General features: G+C 39.5%; 1 protein-coding gene across 2 annotated transcripts in view; it reads left to right on the top strand.

The window, feature by feature from the left end:
- LOC110151697 (phospholipid-transporting ATPase ABCA3-like) overlaps positions 1 to 16,765 on the top strand; it is a 285,960-nt gene extending 269,195 nt beyond the window's left edge. For both annotated transcript variants that reach the window (XM_070460996.1, XM_070460997.1), the window contains 5 exons: positions 7,826 to 8,013; positions 8,867 to 9,037; positions 9,497 to 9,687; positions 16,026 to 16,099; positions 16,492 to 16,765. In XM_070460996.1, the coding sequence (XP_070317097.1) occupies positions 7,826 to 8,013; positions 8,867 to 9,037; positions 9,497 to 9,687; positions 16,026 to 16,099; positions 16,492 to 16,626 (759 nt within the window). In that variant the 3' untranslated portion in view covers positions 16,627 to 16,765. The remainder of the gene's footprint in view (positions 1 to 7,825; positions 8,014 to 8,866; positions 9,038 to 9,496; positions 9,688 to 16,025; positions 16,100 to 16,491) is intronic.
- Positions 16,766 to 21,573: the final 4,808 nt, after the last annotated feature.

The following is a 21,573-nucleotide window of genomic DNA, read 5'->3' on the forward strand; positions in this document are numbered from 1 at the left end:
TCTGCTCTTTCAAAGGAGGGAGAGATCCTGAGTTTTTGACCCAGCTTTCAACCCCCTGCAGGGCCACCTGCCCATGATCAGATCCTGGTACATGTTAAGTTGCTTCAGTCATAGCTGACTATTTGTGATCCTATGGACTCTAGTCCACCAGGCTTGCCTGTCCATGGGATTCTCCTGGCAAGAACACTGGAGTGAATTGACATTTCCTCCTCCAGGGTATCTTCCCAACTAAGGGTTCTAACCTGCCTTCCTTAAGTCCCTTGCATTGGCAGGCAGGCTCTTTACCACTAGCACCACCCAGAAAGCCCTCAGATCCTGGAGGAGCCCCCAGAATTGTTGCTGGCCAAAATCTTGGCCTTCTCTGCCCACTGAAGCTGAATAAAAAAATACAGAAATAGAGTTTGGAGGAAAGAGAAATGTGGCTTTAATTCTCAGCCAGCAGAGAGGGGAGGGCTCATGCCTTAAGAACTGTGCCCCCAGGTTACAGGTTTTCATCTTTTCAGCAATTTGAATATGTCATGCAATGTTTCTGCAGCACTGTGATGTTTTGATTAGTGTAAATTTTTAGTAAGTTTTGAAATAAAAAGTGTAAATCCTCCAACTTTGTTCTTCTTCAGGACTGGTTTGGTTACTCAGAGAACTGTGAATTCCCATTTTAATTTTAGGATGAATTTTTTTTTCTATTTCTGGGGAAAAATCCTTTGAGGTTTTGATTAGAGATAGTATAAATCTGTAGATTACTTTGGGTAGTACTGACTCCATAACAGTATTAAGTCTTCCAATTCACAAACATTTGCTGCTTCTATTTATCTATGCCTTCTTTCTTTCAGCAACTGTTTGTTTTTCACTGTACAAAAATTTCTCTGCCTTTGATAATTGCTAAGCATTTTACTTTATTTGATGCTACTGTAAATAAAATTGCTTTGCAATTTCCTTTCAAATTGTTTATTGGTATCATCAGTGCAGTCAGTTCAGTTGCTCAGTCATGTCCGACTCTTTGCGACCCCATGAATCGCAGCACGCCAGGCCTCCCTGTCCATCACCAACTCCCTGAGTTTACTCAAACTCATGTCCATCGAGTCGGTGATGCCATCCAGCCATCTCATCCTCTGTCGTCCCCTTCTCCTCCTGCCCCCAATCCCTCCAAGCATCAGGGTCTTTTCCAATGAGTCAACTCTTCATATGAGATGGCCATAGTATTGGAGTTTCAGCTTCAACATCAGTCCTTCGAATGAACACCCAGGACTGATCTCCTTCAGGATGGACTGGTTGGATCTCCTTGCAGTCCAAGGGACTCTCAAGAGTCTTCTCCAACACCACAGTTCAAAAGCATCAAATTTTCGGCCCTCAGCTTTCTTCACAGTCCAACTTTCATCTAGAAATACAAATGATTTTTGCATGAAAACTTCTTGATATTTTGCTGAATTAGTTTATTCTAATAGCTTTTTTGTGAAATCTTTAGGGTTTTCTACATGTAAGAACCCCTTAATTTTTTTTTAACTTCTCTTATTTTGACATGGTTTTTTTTTCCTTTGTCTTGCTTAATTGATTTCAATATGATCTCTTGTACTATGTGTTGAATAGGAGAGTTGACAATGGGCACCTTTGTCTTATTCCTGGTTTTAGAGGAAATACTTTCAGCCTTTTACTACTGAGTGTTTGTTGTGAGTTTTTCACATATGGTTTTATTATGCTGAGGCAGTTTCCTTCTATTTCTATTTTGCTGTTTTAATCATGAAAGAGTGTAGAATTTTGTCAAATCCTTTTTAGCACTGACTTAAAAATAGAATAACCAACTAAATTTAACAGACATATACAGAACACTCTAGATTTAGCAGATATATACAAACATATACACAAGAGCAACAGCATAGATACTGTTTTAACATTCACATGGGACATTTTCCAGAATAGAAAATATATTAAGCCATGAATTGTTTCCATAAGGTTTAAAATGATAAACATGATACCAATTACCATCTCAACCACAATGAGATAAAGTTAGAACTCAAAGTAGCTTACTTCTACAAGAGTAAAAGAGAAAAATGCACTAATTTTTGGAAATTAAACAATACACTCTCTTAAATGATGAATAAAAGAAGAAATCATGGAGGATGTTGAAAAATATTTAGAGGTGAATTAAAATCAAAACAAAATGTTCCAAAAATTATAGTACCCAATTAAAGAATTCTACAGGATAAATTATAGTCTTGAAATTAATATGACCTGTTACATTGATTGCTGTTAATATATTGAATAATTCTTGCATTCCAGGGATTATTCTCAATTTGTCATGGGATTCCATTCCCAGGTGGTACTAATGGTAAAGAACCTGCATGCCAATGTAGGAGATACAAGAGATGCGCATTGGATCCCTGGGCTAGGAAGACCCCCTGGAGGAGGGCATGTCAACCCACTCCAGTATTCTTGCCTGGAAAATCCCATAGACGGAGTAGCCTGGCAGGCTACAGTCCATAGGGTAGCAAAGAGTCAGACGTGACTGAAGTGACTTATCACACACAATCATGGTATATAATCCTTTTAATATGCTGGTGAACTTGGTTCACTACTCTTTTGTTTAAAAATTTTATGTCAAAATTCATAAGGTCTGTAGTTTTTTTTTTCCCCATTATATCATCTTTTCCTAGCTTTAGTATCAAGATAATGCGATCTTATAGAAAGAATTAGAAACTGTTCCCTTCTCTTCAATTTTTAGAAGAGTTTGAGAGGGCTGATATTTGTTCTTCCTGAAATGCTCAGTAGTATTTGCCAGTAAAGCTGTTATGTCTAAAGCGTTCTTGTCAGATTTTTTAAAATTACTTCTCAGTCTACTAACCTAGTTATAAGTGCTTTCAGATTTTCTGTTTCTTTAGGCTTTAGTTTTGGTAGATTTTATGTTTCTAGTTATTTGTACATTTCTTCCATTTCTTTCATAGGACTTTTTACGGTTCTTTTTACTTCTGTCAGAGAAGGCAATGGCACCCCACTCCAGTACTCCTGCCTGGAAAATCCCATGGACGGAGGAGCCTGGGGGGCTGCAGTCCATGGGGTCGCTAAGAGTCGGACACGACTGAGCAACTTCACTTTCACTTTTCACTTTCATGCATTGGAGAAGGAAATGGCAACCCACTCCAGTGTCCTTGTCTGGAGAATCCCAGGGACTGGGGAGCCTGCTGGGCTGCCGTCTATGGGGTCTCACAGAGTCGGACACGACTGAAGTGACTTAGCAGTAGCAGCAGCAGCAATTACTTCTGTAGTAATATTCTCACTTTTATTCTTGATTTTAGTAATTTGAGTCCTCTTTCTTTTTTCAGTTTATTTAGCTAGAAGTTTGTTAATTTTGTTGAACTGTTCAAGTAATTAAATTCTGGTTTCATTGATTTTTCTCTATTGTTTTTCTGTTGTCTATGCATGTATTTCTGCTCTAATCTTTATTACTTCCTTCCTTCTGTTTGTTTTGTGTTTAGTTTACCCTTGTTCTGTTTTCTTGAATTATAAATTTAAATTGTGGATTTGGGATTTTTCTTGGTGTTTAACATAAGTGTTTAAGGCTGTAATTTATCCTTCCTGCAGCATTCTTTAACTGGGTCCTTTAAGTTTTGGTATATTTTGTTTTGATTTTAATTCACCTCTAAGTATTTTTCAACATCTTCCATGATTTCTTCTTTTATCCATCATTTGAAAGAGTGTATTGTTTAATTTCCAAAAATTAGTGAATTTTTCCATTTTACTCTTGCAAAAGTAAAGTACTTTGAGTTCTAAATTTGTCTCCTTGTGGTTGAGAAGGTAAAATCATGGCTGTCATTTTAAATCTATAGAAATAATTCATGGCTTAATATATTTTCTATTATGGAAAATGTCCCATGTGAATGTTAAAACAATATCTATGCTGTTGTTATGTATGTGTCTGTAAATCTGTTAAATCTAGAATGTTCTGTATATGTCTGTTAAATCTAGTTGACTCGTGGTGTTTTAGAGTGCAATACTGAAGTATTCAGTTCTATTATTATAGAACTGTTTATTTCTCCCTTCAATTTTGTCAGTTTTGCTTTTAATATATTTTATGATCTGTTGTTAGGTGATAGCTATTTATAATTATTACATTTTTTGCTTCACTGAAACCCTTATAAATATATCATGTCCTTTGTATTTTGTAATCTTTTTTATATTTTAAGTCTCTTTTGTCTGATACAAGCATAACTACCATGCTATTTGGTGTCGTGTCTGTGCACAGGTTGGAAAAGAATTTCCAGACGTGAGACAGAATGAGAGGGAAATAACGTTTATTAGATTCAGAGACGCTGTTAGAACAGTGGGCCAGCTCAAGGGAGAACCGACATTGGACAGGGGTCTTTAGTCCACTTTTATACCCAGGGTACAAGGAATGGGATAAGGGTCTTCTGAGTCATTTGCTGATTGGATGAGGCATGTATACTGGGTGGGGAGAAGAGTGAGGCAAACACCTTCTCCCTATGGGGAGATAGGAGGGGAGATAGGTTATACTGATCAGAAGGACTTAAAATCCACTAATAGTTAACAACATGAGGGAGGGAAGGATGATAAGGGTCTGGTTTTTCCATTCTTCCAAGACCCTCCTTGGTTTTATCTGCTCTTTCTTGGGTCACCACATTTTGGTTACTATTTGCATGGAATGTCTTTTTTCCATCCTTTCACTCTAGTATTTGTGTCCTGGATTTAAAGTGAGTCTCTTATAACAAAACAAAGTATAATTAGATCGTGATTTTTAACCATTTTGCCAATCTCTGCCTTTGGATTGGAAAGTTTAATTTATACATTTAAAGTAATTGTTGGTAAGACATGACTTATTTCTGACATTTTGCTGTTAGTTTTCTATATGCCTTATTGCTTTTTTGTCCTTCCTTTTTTGTTCTTTGTACTTCCTACATTATGTTCTTCTCTTGTGTTAAGTCACTTATTTTTTGCAGTAACATAAATTCCTTTCTTATATCCTTTCCCTGGTGGCTCAGATGGTAAAGCGTCTGCCCGCAATGCGGGAGACTCAGGTTCGATCCCTGTGTCAGGAAGATCCCCTGGAGAAGGAAATGGCAACCCACTCCAGTACTCTTGCCTGGAAAATTCCATGGACGGAGGAGCCTGGTAGGTTACAGTCCCTGGGGTTGCAAAGAGTCAGACACGACTGAGTGACTTCACTCACTCACATAGCTATTTTTCATTGTGGTTACTGTGTTGATTATACTTAACATCTAAAGTTATAACACTAATTGTATTTATAGCAGCATAACTTCAATAACAATTATTTTGCTTCTTTATAGCTCTGTCTCTACCCATTTTTTGCTGATGTCACAAAATTATATCTTTATACATTATGTGAACAATGAATTAGTCTTTCATGTGTGTGCATGCTAAGTTGCTTCAGTTGTGTCTGACTCTTTGCAACCCCATGGACTATAGCCCACCAGGCTCCTCTATCCATGGAATTGCCCAGGCAAGAATACTGGAGTAGGTTGCCATGCCCTTCTTCAGGGGATCATTCCAACCCAGAGTCTTTTATAATGATATGTAGAAAATAAAATGTGAATTTACAAAACAAAGTTTTGTAATTGTAGTTATAATTACTATTAGACTAGTAATTTAAAAATATATTGATCTCTTAAATCATGTAGAAAAAATGAGTTATAAATTTGTGTTATATTAGCTATTATCAATAGTAATTGCTCATATATTTACATTAATTGAAATATTTATTCTTTCATGTTGAGTTACACCTTGGTGTCCTTTAATTTTACCCTGCAAAACTCCCTGTAGCATTTCTTGGAGGGCAGATCTAACAGTAACAAATTCCCTCAGTCTTTATTAATCTGTGAATGCCTTAATTTCTCCCTTACTTTTGAAAGGCAGTTTTGCCAGATATAGGATTTCTGTTGACAGTTCTTTTTAAAGCACTTTGAGTACTTTTGGCCCACTGCCTTCTGACCTCCAAAATTTCTGATGGGAAATATGCTCATGATCTTATCGAAGATTCCATGTATATGATTGGTCTCATTTCTTTTACAGGTTTCAAGATTCTTTTTTTGTCTATAGTTTTGGAAACCTTGATTTTAATGTGTCTTGGTGTGGTTCTCTTTGAATTCTTCTCCTTTGAATTTCATTGATCTTTTTGGATGTTTGTATTCAAATGTGAGAAGTTTTAGTATCATTTATCCAAATATTCTCTCTGTCCTTTTCTTCCTCTCTTCTTCAGGACACCTACAGTGCGTATGTTCATCTACTTAATGGCTTCAAATGTCCCTTAGGCTCAATCTACTGTTCTTTAATTCTTTTTGCTTTCTTTTCCATGTTCCATTGTCATATCTTTGTCTGCTGATTATTCTGCCTACTCTAATCTGCCTTTGAATCCTTTTAGTGAAATTTTCATTTCAGTTAGTTGTTGCACTTAACAAATCCAAAATTTATTTTAGTTTCTCTTTATAGTTTCTTTTTATTGATACTTCCATTTTGTTCATAAATAATTTTCTTGACTTTCTCCACATCTTTTTTTAATTCCTTGAACACCTTTAAGATAGTCACTTTAAAGTATCTGTCTAGTAGATTTATATCATTTTTTTTTTAGGGGTAGTGCCTGATTATTTATTTTTAGGTGGCTCATGCTTTCTTGTTGGTCTGTACCTCCACAATCAGAAGCAGCAATAAGCAATTAGAGCACAGATGCCCTTTATTTGGAGGACAGGATCTTGTTTGCTCATCCTGTCTCCCCCTAGCTGTGTAAAAGCTGCTTCAAGAACATATGCACAAATGTGACTTGGTGTGGGGATGGAGGATGGTAGACGCTAGTATGCTAACAACTGAAATTGACTGCAATTAACCACAATTTACAGTCCAAATCTTCCCCTAGGAATTTGAAAGCTTTCAGTAGACTATAGAGTCCCAAAATAATTTTATTATTTTGAGATAAATAATAAATTAATTATTTATTCTTGCTGCTCCCTACTCAGCTATCTTCCCAAATCCTTTGAATCTGTTTTTTACAAATATGTTAATAGTTTAATCATTGACTTAAACTCGTTTGTTACTCTGTTGTTTAAAGTGGCCTATATCCCATAGAAAATATTTTGCAAGGTAAATTGAGCTTTTCAGCTCATGAATTAAGGATGTAGTCTTAGAAATTCATTTTGAAATATGAAAAATATTGAAGTTTCTAAAATATTTGCTTTATTATTGATTTTTAATTTAATTCCATGTTGTCAGATATTTTCTCTGAATATTATAAAATTTTTATAATATGTTCAGACTTCTTTCATGACTAATATATGACTGAAATAAAAGCTAGGATCCTAATTCTGCTCATTAGATGATTCTCACAAACTAATATTGCATATAACAGAGAGATGGAGGATCCCACTTATAGTCCATTTATCATCACTACCAAAAAGTAGGATATCACTGAGTCTAGCCTAGGTATAACTGCCCAGACTTTCCTTCTATGGCAGTCTCAGGATTATGAAATCCTGAAATCCCTTGGGGCTAAACTAATGAAGATTTATTAGAAAAAATAAGATACCAAAGTTCAAAAATAGCCATCCAGTTATCAACACTGGACATCACAATTGATTTAGATCTCTTTTACTTTTTAGGGTTGTCAAAGTTTTAATTTTAGTACATGACAATAGCTTATAACAGCAATGACTCTGTAATCACTGGGAAAGAAATTATTTACTAAAACTCTGGCTTATAACCTTCTTAGAGGCATGGGCTGGAAAGTGTCAGGTCTTCTATGTTATTTGTGTATACTATATGCTCAGTGAGATATAGTTGACTTATGTCCATTGTTGTTCTTTTATTTTAGGTAAGATCAAAAATTGGTTACTGCCCACAGTTTGATGCCTTACTGGATTACATGACTGCTCGAGAAATAATGATCATGTATGCCAGATTGTGGGGGATTCCTGAGGCCAAAATTAACAATTATATAAAGAAGTCAATGCAAGCACTGAATCTGGAATCCTATGCTGACAAGTATATTTACACTTACAGGTGAGATATCATACTGATGCTCTCATTTCAGCTAATACTGAGGAGCCTTCTGATGATTCTGACCTTTGGAATCAGTGCCCACAATCTAGCCAGAGTTCCACTGACAAACAGAAGCAATGACTGGGAAATAATCTAATGCCTTGCCAGTACTGGGATATCAGCAATAAAGCAGACCTAATTAGTATCACAATTTTCCCTTGCAGAGATGAAACACAATCCTGGTTCAATTGCAAATGTAGTCATTGAATTATAAACGAAAGCATCTCTCTCCCTTATTCTCTGTTCTTTGTCTCTCAAGGACCATGTAAAATTCTTTGTATTGGCCTGGTAAATATATTGTTTATATGTCTGGGAATCTAAAGGAACTCTGGTAGACAAAAGTCACCTTTCTACATTTCAAATGAAAATGACTTGATTTATATATTTGCATTTGGATCTGATGCCTTGGTTGCATGCATGTGTGTCCCACTCATTGTTACCCTATGGACTGCAGCCCACCAGACTCCTCTGTCCATGAGGTTCTTCAGGCGAGAATACTGGAGGGGGTTGCCATGTTCTCCTCCAAGGGATCTTCCTGACCCAGGGATCAAACTCATGTCTCTTAAATCTCCTGCATTGGCAAGCAGTTCTTTATCACGAGTGCCACATGGGAAGCCCAATGCCTTAGTTGAATGATATGCAATCAGCATTTTTAATATCTTGAATATTTCCTATGACTCAGCATTTTGGAAATAATTTAATTGTTTCCTGTAAATAATGGATATATATTAAATATATGTTTTTAATGTATTAAACTGCTGTCACATATACCCATCTCTGTTTCTGCTTTCTCTCTCTTTCCTTAACTATGAAGTGGAGGAAACAAACGTAGACTGAGTACTGCTATTGCCCTCATGGGAAAGCCCTCAGTCGTCTTCCTGGATGAGCCATCAACTGGTATGGACCCAGTAGCCCGGCGCCTACTCTGGAATGCAGTGACACAGTCACGTGAAAGTGGCAAAGCAATCATCATAACATCTCACAGGTGCAGCTGCCTGGGAGGCTTGGTTAAGGGTTAGAAGAGTTATAATGGTATGACCTATGGGAAGGAGTTTTCATTGAGATGAGAGGGCAGGAAGTTCAGGAACTGTTCCATTTGAGGATCTGGTCTTTTACTACTTTTTAAAAAACTAAAGTGCAGTTCATTTACAATATTATATTAGTTTCAAGTGTGCAACTTAGTGATTCAATATTTTTATAGATTATACTCCATTTGAAGTTATTAAAAATATTGGCTATATTCCATATGCTGTACATTATATCCTGTAGATTATTTTACTACTTTGAATTTTAAAATATCTCCATTTGCCATGATGTTGATGAGGGGCAGATGAAACTTCCTTTTTCAAAGAGGGTCACAAAATACTGGATATTTGAACTATAGAATATCTTCTGATAGAGATTTTTTAAAGCTTCACATCATTTTGGTGTTTTGTCCTACTAGTATGGAGGAATGCGATGCTCTTTGTACTAAGTTGGCCATCATGGTGAAGGGAAAGTTCATGTGCCTAGGCAGCCCTCAGCATCTCAAGAACAAATTTGGCAATGTTTACATCCTAAAAGTCAAGATCAATACTGATGAAGAAGAGAACAAATTAGAGGATTTTAAAACTTTTATGGAAACAACTTTCCCAGGTAAACTTGGTTGGTTGGGTTAGCTTTGATATAGATGTGTTAGATCATATTTATTGTTCTCACCATCCATGTGCTGCATATCTCCAGTAACTATTTCTTGTGAATTATTGATATTAATTGCCCTTCCATGTTGAATTATTTTTGGAATGCTTGTTCTTTTAAACTTTTCATGTTTGGTTGTGCTAATAAGTTTGCACAAAGAACAGAAGTATTCACCAATATCTTGGTGTATATTAACTAGTAAGGTAGTTGTGACAGTAGAGCTGTCCATATGACCTATATACCTAAAATTATGTTTGAACATAATTCTCAATTTTTAGTAAATATAATCTGTATTAGTCCACTAGGGCTGCTATAATAAGATACCACAGACTGACTGGCTTAATGGCAGAAATTTATTTTTCTCACAGTTCTGAGATTAGAAGTTCAGTATCAAGATTTCAGGAGATCTGGTTTCTCCTGAGGCCTCTCTTTTTGGCCCACAGATGGCCTCCTTCTCTCACTGTGTCATCAGACAGCTTTTTTTTTCTGCATGTATCCATGCCTGGTGTCTCTTACTCTTCTTATAAGGACATCAGTCATAATGGATCCAAGTACCACCCTTACGACCTCATTTATCATTAATTACTTCCTTAAAGGACATATGACCAAACACAATCAACTGGGGTTAGGGCTTCAGCAAATGAATTTGGTGGGGGTGGAAGTGGGGGGTGGGGAATGACACAAATATTACCATAATATCACTCATGAAAAGTTTTAAGGTTTTTTACCTCACACTGAAAAATATAACTGTGGTCTTTTGCTGTCCCAATCAGGATATGAAACTGAAATTCAAACAAGAACTGCTAAACATTTTTCTTTTTGCAAGAATAGCACTTCTTCATGCTATATTCAATAAGCATTTCTTTGATTATATGGTACAGTGCCAGAGACAGCAATTATTTCTTTCTATCTCTTATCTTTCCTTCCTAAATGTGAAGAAGAAACATGGTAAGACTTTTACTAATTCTGCTTTTTCATCTTAATTTTCATTCTGCTACGCTGAGCAAGATATCACAGACATCCCCATTGTGTGTCAGGCTGAGGAGTTGGAAGTTTATCTTCCAAGCAATAGAAAATAGCCTGATTGATTACACAGTAAGAATGGAGAGCAGAAAATAAAAAGAAATAGAAGATAGAGCAGATCTGGGGAACAGATGTATGGGAAATAGAATTACCTCAGTGTTGTTATTAATAGTCTATTAAGAAGTTTAATACTCATTTATGCATTCATTCAGCAAATATTTGTGAGATATAGTGCCTAAATCACTACAAAGAAAAGCTGTAAACAGAAAGTCTCATTTACTGTATGCTGTCCTAGAAACTTTCTCTAAGACAAGTCTTAAAGAAGAGACACTAAACATCAGAGACCTATCCTTGAGGATGTGGACACAAAAACTTTAATAGAAATGTGGTTTGAGGAACATTTTCAACTGAAGGTGGCTGTTCCTTACATTATTATACTTGCATCCACCTGTGCCATGAGATAAATAAAATATTTAAATCAATGATATTCACATTATACCTGCCAGCAGTTGAATGGAAAATAAGTTATGGAATAATCATATACCAGATTACCACTGTGAAGAAGCGGAGATGAATGAATAACTATATGTAACAGCATGAGTCAAACTTATAATATTGAGAGTGATATAAAGATGGCAACATAGGTCATTCCCAACATCAGTTGGGAAGATCATATTCATAAGAAGACCAACTAGTAACTATCTGTAGACAAGATACCATTATGAAAATCCCAGAACCTGGAGATAAGGTTGAAGCAACCTCCTGGGCAACAGAAACCAAGAGAGATAGGAGAAGGGTATGAGGAGCTATACACTGACTGTATCAACCCTCCCTTAGACCTGCAGTTTCTCCACTTGGGAAAAGAGAGTCAGTGGAGTTCATCAGGTCCCCCAGTGTTGCAGAATGCTTCTTCGGAGGCCCACTTGGGTCTTAACTCTCAAGAATCACTGGGTGAACCTGTGAGACTTTACCACTTGAGACTATATAAAGACAGAGAAGAGGGCTGGTGCTTCAAGCACTGATCACTCAGATCTTAGCAAAACCACATTCTCCCTTGCAACAGCATTGAGTAGAGTTCCAGGCCAATGGCTCTGCTCATCTGCAAAGCTGAATTGGTGGCCATGTCTGGTGTGAGAGCTTGGAGCGTACTTCTACCAGGTTTGAGTCCCTAGCCAATTAGCTATACCAGGTATAGAGTCATTCTATAGCCCTGCTGACTAGAGAAGTAGATTCAAAGCCCCTGACCATCTGGTGAGTATAGCCTCTAGCTTCCTCCAACCAGTAAGCCTGGCCAGAAAATTTAGGAAGAACCATGGAACCCAACCTATAGCTGCACTTTGGCCTTATCTGACCAAAGAGCTCAAAGGGCAGGTCTGCCTGATTTGGATCCCCAGCCAATAAGCCCTATCAGCTATGGAGCCTGTTCCATGGCCCTGTCTAGGCAGAGAAGCAAATTCACAGCTCTACCCAACTTCTGAGTATAGCTTCCAAACCACCTGACCAAGAAGCCTGGCCAGTAAATTTGAGCATCTGTTAACCCCTTCTACAGACATGCTTGGTTGGGAGCCAAACCAACAGTCTTGCCCAACTGGTAAGTATAGCCTCTGGCCATACATCACCAGGATGGCCTTGGATGGCCTTGGAGTCTAGCCTATGATATTGCCCACCTGCAGAGCCTAGAATTATAGCTTTGCTCAATTGCAGAACACAGCATATGGATTTGCTCATTTAAAAAATCCAGTCAGTGACTCTGCCCATTCATGGAGCATAGCCTAGGGCCTGACTTGAAGACAGAGCCCAGACAGTGACCCTGTCTGACCACAGAGTACAGTATCGAGCCCATACAACTGTGGAATATAACTGGCGGCCCTCTTCAAAGTAGCCCAGCCTGTAGCCTTAGCCAGCAATGAACTACAACCAACAGCCTACTAGATTGTGAAGGCTAGCCTGCAGTCCTATCCAACTTTGAGTGCAGTTAACTTTCCAGTATAATCATGAGCACAGCCTGAGGCCTCATCTAAAGATAAAGCCCTGTCTGTGGTCCCACCTGAACATAGAGAACAGAAATTGGCACCATCCAGTCAAGGAGCACAATATGAACCCCTTCCCCAAGAGCAATTGTGTCCAGCCCATATGTAGCCTTGCCCAATCATGGAGTCAAAGAGTGGTCTTCACAGCCTATACCTCAACAGGCCAGAGGTGATTACAGATCTCAGTTAATGTCACCACTTGACTGTGAAATAGCAGCCTGTAGTCATGAGTCTTGTCCATCCAGGGAGCCTATCCAGCCACTATGCTTGAACAGCTCAGCTGGAAGGTCAGTTCAGACACAGAAATCAGACAGCAGCCCTGCCCACCCACCCACCTTCAACCTCAGATCGCAAGCAGTGTACTTGCCCAAGCCAAGACCCTGTCTGCCCCTGGATGCTGCCACACAAACAGTCCAAACCTCTAGCTGAGCTAATGAGTGAAGGTGTGTCCCTGCTGAAGTGAGTCTGTAAACTCGACAAGAGGAGACTACTTATCAAAAGTGGATACAAACTCAAGGAATCAAGGACCACAGAGAGTCAGGTATACATAATACTACCCAAAGAAACTAATGAAACTCCTTAAATAAATGGAGATCTGTGGGCTGTCTGACAAGGAATTTAGAACAATCCTTTTAAAGATATTTAATGAACTACATGAACACACAGAAAGACAACCAAGTGAAATTAGTTGTACAATGGAAAAAGAAAATGATAAATACAATAACAACAACAAAAAAAAAAAACCAGGCACCATAAAAAAGCCCAAACAGAAATCCTAGAACTGAAAATATGACTAAACTGGAAAAATTCACCAGATTCAACCAGTCAGAAGAAAGAATTAATGAACTATGAGATAGGTCATTTGAAATCATCCAATCAGAGATGCAAAAAGAATGAAGAGTGATTAAAAGATGAAGAAAGCTGACAAAATTTACAGGGCACCATAACAGAAACAATTTATTTTATGGAAATCCCAGAATGAGATGAGAAAAGGACTGAAGGTCAATTTAAAGAAATAATAGCTGAAAATTTCCCAAACTTTGGGAAGGATATGGATTTTCAGATTCATGAAGCCCAAAGAACTCCAAATAGTTGAACCAGAAAGGGGCTAAAGCATATTATAAATTTGTCAAAAGTCAAAGGCAAAAAGCAGGAGAAAAGTAATTTGTCAAACAAGAGAACCCCATAAACCTATCAGCAGAAAATTTTCAAGCCGAGAGAAATTGAAAATGTATATTCAAAATATTGAAAGAAAAAATGTCAACCAACAATAATATAACTGGAAGAGCTATCCTTCAGATGAAGCCCAGGAAAAGATGAAGCCCATTTAAAGTTTATTAAACTCTCCAATCAAAAGACAGACATTAGTCGAATGGATAAAAACACATGGACCCATAAATTGTGTCCATTATAGTTAGCTGGAGCCCCAAACTCTCTGAATATGGAGGAAGTCATTTTCTTCTTTCCTTTCATTAAGAAAATGTTTTCCAGAGGCCTCACACTGAACCCAGTCCAGTTTAAGTTGGACCTAGTCTGACTCTGAACCCAGTTTGGTCGTAGACAGACAGCTAATGATGTTTAAGTCAGACCCAGTCCAACTCCATACCCAGTCAGGTTAAAAAAGAAAAAAAAAAAAAACCTCATATCAAGTCACAGAGCTCTTGACAGAAAAGCTAGGAGCTCAGATATCCAAAAACCTCAAATCAAGTTACAGAGCTCTTGACAGAAAAGCTAGGAGCTCAGATATCCAAGAGGGACTTACTTAAAACCATCAGGTGCAGTGAGAAAGTAGTGAAAACAAAGGGCTCAGTGAGAACCTACATCTGGTAGCACTTTGCTCATAGAGCCATTGGGCATCCTTTTGGATCCCACGTTACTTCCCTGGTGGCTCAGAGAGTAAAGAATCTGCCTGCAATGCAGGAGACCCAGACTGATCCCTGTGTCAGGAAGATCCCCTGGAGAAGGGAATGGCAACTCATTCCAGTATTCTTGCCTGGAGAATTCCATGGATAGAGGAACCCGGCAGGCTACAATTTGAGGGGTCACAAAGAATCAGACATGTCTGAGCAACTAACATTTTCACTTTTTTCACTTTTACTTTGATGTCAGAACTACTCATCTGATGCATATCAAAAATTTCCAAGAATTTATCAGAGTGTACATTGATTCTAATTGGGCATCACCAAACCAAAGGTGGTTAGGTGGTCTCTACAGACGGGAATTAGGGGAGAGATGTTTATAGAGAAGACATGGGGAAAAGTAAGGAAATATTTGATTTGCTAGAGCTTAAGCAGTTGCCTTATTTGGGGAAACGTAGTTGGCTCTTTGTGTTTAGCTGTTCTTAGAGTCAATTTTCTGAGATTCAAGTACATTTGCTCTGGCTTAGGTTTTTATTTCCTTACATAGACTGTCAAAGGATTAGGGCCACCTCAGTCTAATGGCTTTCTAGTTTTATTATATTAACATATTTTAAAATATTTAAAATCTCAATTAATTTGCTGTTGCTGCTGCTAAGTCACTTCAGTCATGTCTGACTCTGTGCGACCCCGTAGACGGCAGCCCACCAGGCTCCTCTAAATTGTAATAATTTACAAAATACTATGATAAGCATAAATAAATATGTTTGTTCTAAATCTGGAAAGTATACCACTTCTTCTCCCAACTTGCACCAGAGGATTCTTATTCACTTGAAAAAGAACATACAGCCTGACTTTGTTGGTTTATATGTATGATTTCCTCTTTAATCTAGCATAGGATCATGAGAATAGCAAGAAAGCCTCTTCTCAAAAAAAAAAAAAAAGAAAGAAAGAAAGAAACCTCTTCTCTCTTCCCCAGGAAACACGCTGTACATTCATACATGTTCATAAAGCCAGAATGAAAATCCCACCCATTTATATTCTCAGCCCTATGTTTAGGAATGACATCTTACAGCATTAGAATTTTAGAAGGCTCAAGTTTCATCCTTTAGACATGTGAGTTGACAACATTTTGTGCCTGTAAGTCTATCCTCAATAATTCCTATAAACCCATAAAACAAAGCCTACTACACCAGGAATTAATCTACTGAAGAAATTAACTGTATCATGTATACTAAAGAGGTAGACTTTTGGATTATACGCCTTTTTTACTAGCCATATCTATTTACCCCTCTGTTACACATATAATTAAGCTGATGTATCAGTATTTTGACATTAAGAAGCAATATGCAAAATTATGTATCTAATCCTATCTTTTCTTTCTTAGGTAGTGAATTAAAAGATGAAAATCAAGGGATCATTAACTACTATGTTCCCAGCAAGAACAATAGCTGGGGAGAGGTGAATGTAGAAACCATGCCCTTCTAATATTATGATATGTTAAGAGAGCACTAAAGCATTTGGGATTTAGTCTTATGAAATGGGCTATAGGAGGAGCAGAGACTTTAGGTTACTTTCAATGGTCCAAGGAATTAATTTTAATTAAGTCAGATTTCCACCTTTAAGTCCCACTTTTTGTCTATATCCATCAAGAGAATGGGGACAGAGACCTGCTTCTTCTCAAATTCTCAGTGACCTACTTTGTCTGTTATCTCAGCCCCACCTTTTGGATCTTTTGTCCTCCACCATTAACTGGGCAGCAGTTGGAGGAAGTGTAGGAGAGGCTCATCTGGGTGGTGGGCTGGAAAGGAGGGCTGCAATGGTAACTCTACTTTATGTTGTTGCTGTTAAAGATGTTTGGCATTTTGGAGGAAGCTAAAGAAGAATTCAATTTAGAAGACTATTCCATCAGTCAGATAACTCTGGAAGAAGTCTTCCTGACTTTTGCTGGCCAGCAGAACCCAGAAGCTGAGAAAAAAGCATCTTGAGACTCCCTTGCAACTAGTGATCCTATGTGTTCCTTAGACTACTCTCTACTATACTTGGATACAGAGAAGGGCATCCTTGTGAGTGTATATCTTGGTATAAATATATTTATGTAATAAAGAGTTCTTCAAAGGAAACATATGTTCCTTCTTCATAGTGGCTTGTGATTCCAGCATGTGCAAATCTAAAGATATTTAGTGAAGTCTCTATTTTCTCTCCTAGAAATATGAAACAACATCATTTATCAGAGTGGGGACAAGGGTCTTGTCCTGAGTATTTTGAATATCTGAAAAGAAACATTCAGAAATGATGGAGCTGTCAGAATGGTACAGCCTAGAGAGCAATGACTTTACATTTTAGCAGTTGAGTTATAGATAAGAAGACTATAAAGCCTGGAACAAAAATTACCTTTTTCATAGATAAAAACACACACAAATAGACACACCAATTTTCTGCCAAAAGAGTCCATTTGAATTAATATCAAAGTTTATAGGGGTAAACTGTGTATTTCCAAAACTCAAGCCAACATTCTATATTTGTAAAAGGATATTTGCACTAAGGGGCTTTCCAGGTTGCCCTAGAGATAAAGAACCTTCAAGAAGATCCCTTGAAGGAGGGTACAGCAACCCACTTCAGTATTCATGCCTGGAGAATCCTGTGGACAGAGGACCCTTGTGGGCTATGGTCCATAGGGTCGCAAAGAGTGGGACACAACTGAAGGGACTGAGCACGCACACATGCATTTGCACTGAGAACATTTAGAGTTCAAGAAAGAAAGCAGACCATTCTTTAAGAAGTGTCTTTTCTTTTCTATTTTTGGCATAGCTCTTATTTAGAAAGAAAGAAGGAGAAGAAATGAGGTGTAGAGAGGGGGAGATAGCATATTCTAATTCATGTTTAGGCAGTTGGAGTTCCCCCATAAGCAACATGAGAAATCTAATCACTTCTGCAGAATCACAGGCGGATGAATAGACAAGCAGGATGAAGTGAAGTGAAGTGAAGTCGCTCAGTCGTGTCCAACTCTTTGTGACCCCATGGATGGTAGACTACCAGGCTCTGCAGTCCGTGGGATTTTCCAGGCAAGAATACTGGACTGGGCTGCCATTTCCTTCTCCAGGGGATCTTCCCAACCCAGGGATCGAACCCAGGTCTCCTGCATTGCAGACAGACGCTTTACCGCCTGAGCCACTAGGGAAGTCGACAAGTAGGATGATCCTCCTCAAACTGCAAGATAAAGTCTGTGAAGCTGTTCTATTGCAGGGTGCATGGAGGTGCAGGGCTTTTTTTTTTTTTTTTTCAGTCTTCAGTTGAATTTGTGACTGTATTGTTTCTGTTTCATGTTTTGGTTTTTTGACCTCAGGCATGTGGGATCTTAGCTCCCAGAACAGTGATCAAACTTGAACCTCCTATACTGGAAGGTGAAGTCTTAACCACTTTACTGCCAGGGAAGTCCCCCAGGTAGAGGTTTTTATATCCTCAATTAGATATTGTAATTAATATCTAGAAGCTATTCTCTGCACTGTTTTAAAAATTGATATAACTTTCTCAGGGTTTCATTCCAATACCTGCCATTAATCTCTGACAAGTGACTTCAGTAATTACAAAATTTGTTTCCCAGACTGGCAATCTTTAGAAGGGAAAGGGAACTCATTTTTTTAACCTTTTACTTACATCTTGGCTTCACGTTGGCTTCACTAATAACTCTTTAAAATATTCTTCTAGTCTAATAGGAAGAGAGAGGCTTTATCACCTATCCTATCTCTTCATCCTTCAACAAGAAACAAACAAACAAGCAAAAAACGCGCCAGTTCCTCTACTAAGCACTTTACATACATTGAATCATTTAATCCCATGATACCCTCTGAGATAGGAAGTGCTATTATTGTCCTCATTGGGAGGCTCAGAAGGGTTATCAGTGTCCCTAGTAAGAATCAGGAAACCACACGACAATTTGAACAGGGATAATTAAAAGAATCATTAACCATAATGCGGATTAGCTATAAGGAAATAAAATAACCCCGAGACTGTCCTATGGCTGAGGTAAAATGTTCTGTGTGCTTAGTTGGTGAGTCGTATCTGACTCTTTGCGACCCCAAGGACTGTAGCCTGCCAGCCTCCTCTGTCCATGGGATTCTCCAGGGAAGAATACTGGAGTGGGTTGCCATGCCCTCCTCCAGGGGATCTTCCCAACCCAGGATCAAACCCAGGTCTCCCACATTGCAGGCGGATTCTTTACCATCTGAGCTACCAAGGAAGTACAAGAAGTACTGGAGTGGGTAGCCTATCCCTTCTCTGGGGTACTTCTCAACCCAGGAATCCAACCAGGGTCTCCTGCATTGCAGGCAGATTCTTTATCCATCTGAACCACCAGGGAAGCACAAGCATAAAACAAACTTGGGAAATGGTTCCTCCTCCCCAAGGAAAGGTTTAGTTGTGGCTCAAATGATCCGGTGAGGAAGTTCACTGTCCCCGGACCAGGGCTATTCCACACCTGCTTAACAAGCAGGAATTACTGCTCCCAGTACAGGCAGCTGAGGCTGGCCAACAGGAACCATGGCTAGATCTGGCAAGCAGGAAACTCTCCTCTGTGTTGTTGGCAGGCTGGTGCTAAGAAGGGTAACCTCCGTGAATCTCTGGGAATTCACACCTAATACCATGGCTGGGGTGGGGTGGGGTGAGTGTCACGAAATGTCCTCCACATCCACTGCTGGCAGCAACAAGGTAAGGGCAAGAAGAATCTAAGAGAAAACAATCATGAATAGAAGTCCCTTCTCCTACAGTATTTCTCCAGCGCCCTCTCCTGACAAAGTTAACCTGTCAGTTCAAGAACCCAGATCTATTTGGCTCTTGAGAGGCAGTAAATTGATACCTGGCACAGCAGGAGAGAGACAGAGGGTTTGCCCTCCAACAGTCAGAATTCAAAACCTATGATTCGCTATGCTACACTGGAGCTGGGCATTCGGGTGGGGTCAGCCAAAGAAGCAAGCTTGAGTGAAATGTGGGAGCAGGAGAAAGGTTTTGAGGTGGGGTAAATCCAATGCCTAGACGGTCAGGGCATGGTTGACTGTGCGGAAGGTGGCGGGGAGGGCTGGGCTGGGCTGTGCACTCTGGAAAAAGGGCCCCTTGGCGGCCTGTCCTGCACCCGCTGCACGATGTTGCGGACTGGGGTGCTTTTGGGTGGCCAACCGTGGGGGGTTTAGGACTTTGGGCCTGTGCCTTGCCTCTGGAAATTACCTGTTTAACTCCCACAGAGCCAGGGGTGGCAGGGGACGGTCAGTGATAGACTCTCCTTAACCTCCCTGCCTTAAGCCACTGGTTTCGCTGAGGGTGACTTTGATGAGAGAGCGGGGAGCCCACGAGTTACAAGACTGTGGGCTTGTCCAGTAGGGTCCAGAGGCGAGGAACCTGGAAGAGCAAGTGAAAGTGTGCAGATAGGGCCTTCAGGGTCTGGGCGGTGTGCGAGAGACGTTGGGGGGACAGGGTGCAGTGCTCAGAGAGTGGAGGAAGGGGAAGGCTGGCGGGTGCTGGGGAGGTGGACAGATCAAGGGGGCCGCTCTCCAGCTGTGGGTCTGGACGAGCTGGGGTCTAGGGTGTGTGGGGGCTTGCGCTGGGAAGGAGTGGAGACAGCACACACAGGGTCCTCGGATCAGCCAGGTCCTCAACCGGCAGTGGCAACGAGCCTGAGCCAGGGAGATTGCCGAGAGCGTTGGCAGGAGGTTCTGCAGGTTCAGCTTGCGCCCGGGTGTGGCAGAGATGCTTCTGAGTTCCAAGCGGTGAGTGCCCAGGACCTCCCTCTCTTTCTTTTCTTCTCCAAGTCCCATCGCTTGGGCGAAGCTGCCCAGGTACCCCACCCCCACCCCCACCCTGCGCCCAACAAAAACACGACAGACAAGCACCCAAAGTAAAAGCCTTGCTCGTACCCTCCAAACACACACAAGAGCTCACCAAGACAAATTAAACAAAAACATACTCAGGAATTTTCTTTTGGTTGTGCTAAGTATTTGAAAGAAAAGGCTTTGGAAGCAAATGTTTTGGTGCCAATCTGGACTAATCCAAAATTTATTTGCAGATTGTTTTAGTCAGTTGGTGCTGCTATAATAGAATAACATAGACTGGGGGACTTCTGAACAACAGAAATTTATTTATCAGTTATGAATGCTCAAGACTCTGTGAAGATCCTTGTCTGGTGAGCGCCCAGTTCCTAAACAAGGTGACTGCTTGATGTATCCTCACATGGTTGGAGGGGCCTGTTTCATAAAAGCACTAATCCAGATTTCCCACCTCCTGATGGGATCACAGTGGGGTCAGGATTTCAACATAAGAGTGTTGGGAGTACACAAACATTCAGTTTATGTAATAACCTAAGGAAAATTATTTGATTTTTGTAGGCAACAGTTTCCTCATCTATAGGAGAAAGGATACTACTTGTACCCATCTTAGAGGGTTATTATAATAAATTGCCAGAACATACTTCAGTAAACAGCAGAAAGGAGAGTGGGAGTTAAATACAGTGGGAATTCCTAATAATGTACTTTGACAGCCTTGAGAAATTTCACAGAAATTGCACCTGGAAAAACAGCATATATTAAGAAACTGTGTTTTTCTTGAGAATAATCTCCTAATTACAAACCCCAAAGCCAGACCCAGAAGGGAGTATGACTGGGATCATGAAATCATAGACCCTGGAATGCCGTGTCGGCATCAGGAATAAACGCTGCCTGCATACTTGGTGATTGTCCCCAAGACTAGCCTAAAAGGGAATGGCCTGGGGTAAAAACAAGGACTATGTCAGTGTAGTGTATTGGGAAAGATAAGATCAAAAAAGTCTTGTAGTCTACAATCAGAAATAAAAGCTGGACTCAGAGTGGACTCTGCACCTCAGTCCTTTAGAGGCTGCAGGTCCCCTGACCCACTGCACCAGATTTCATGTTCTTTCTTCATTTAAGAAC

This window comes from Odocoileus virginianus, chromosome 33 (assembly GCF_023699985.2).
Source record: "Odocoileus virginianus isolate 20LAN1187 ecotype Illinois chromosome 33, Ovbor_1.2, whole genome shotgun sequence".
Classification (NCBI taxonomy): Eukaryota; Metazoa; Chordata; class Mammalia; order Artiodactyla; family Cervidae; genus Odocoileus; species Odocoileus virginianus.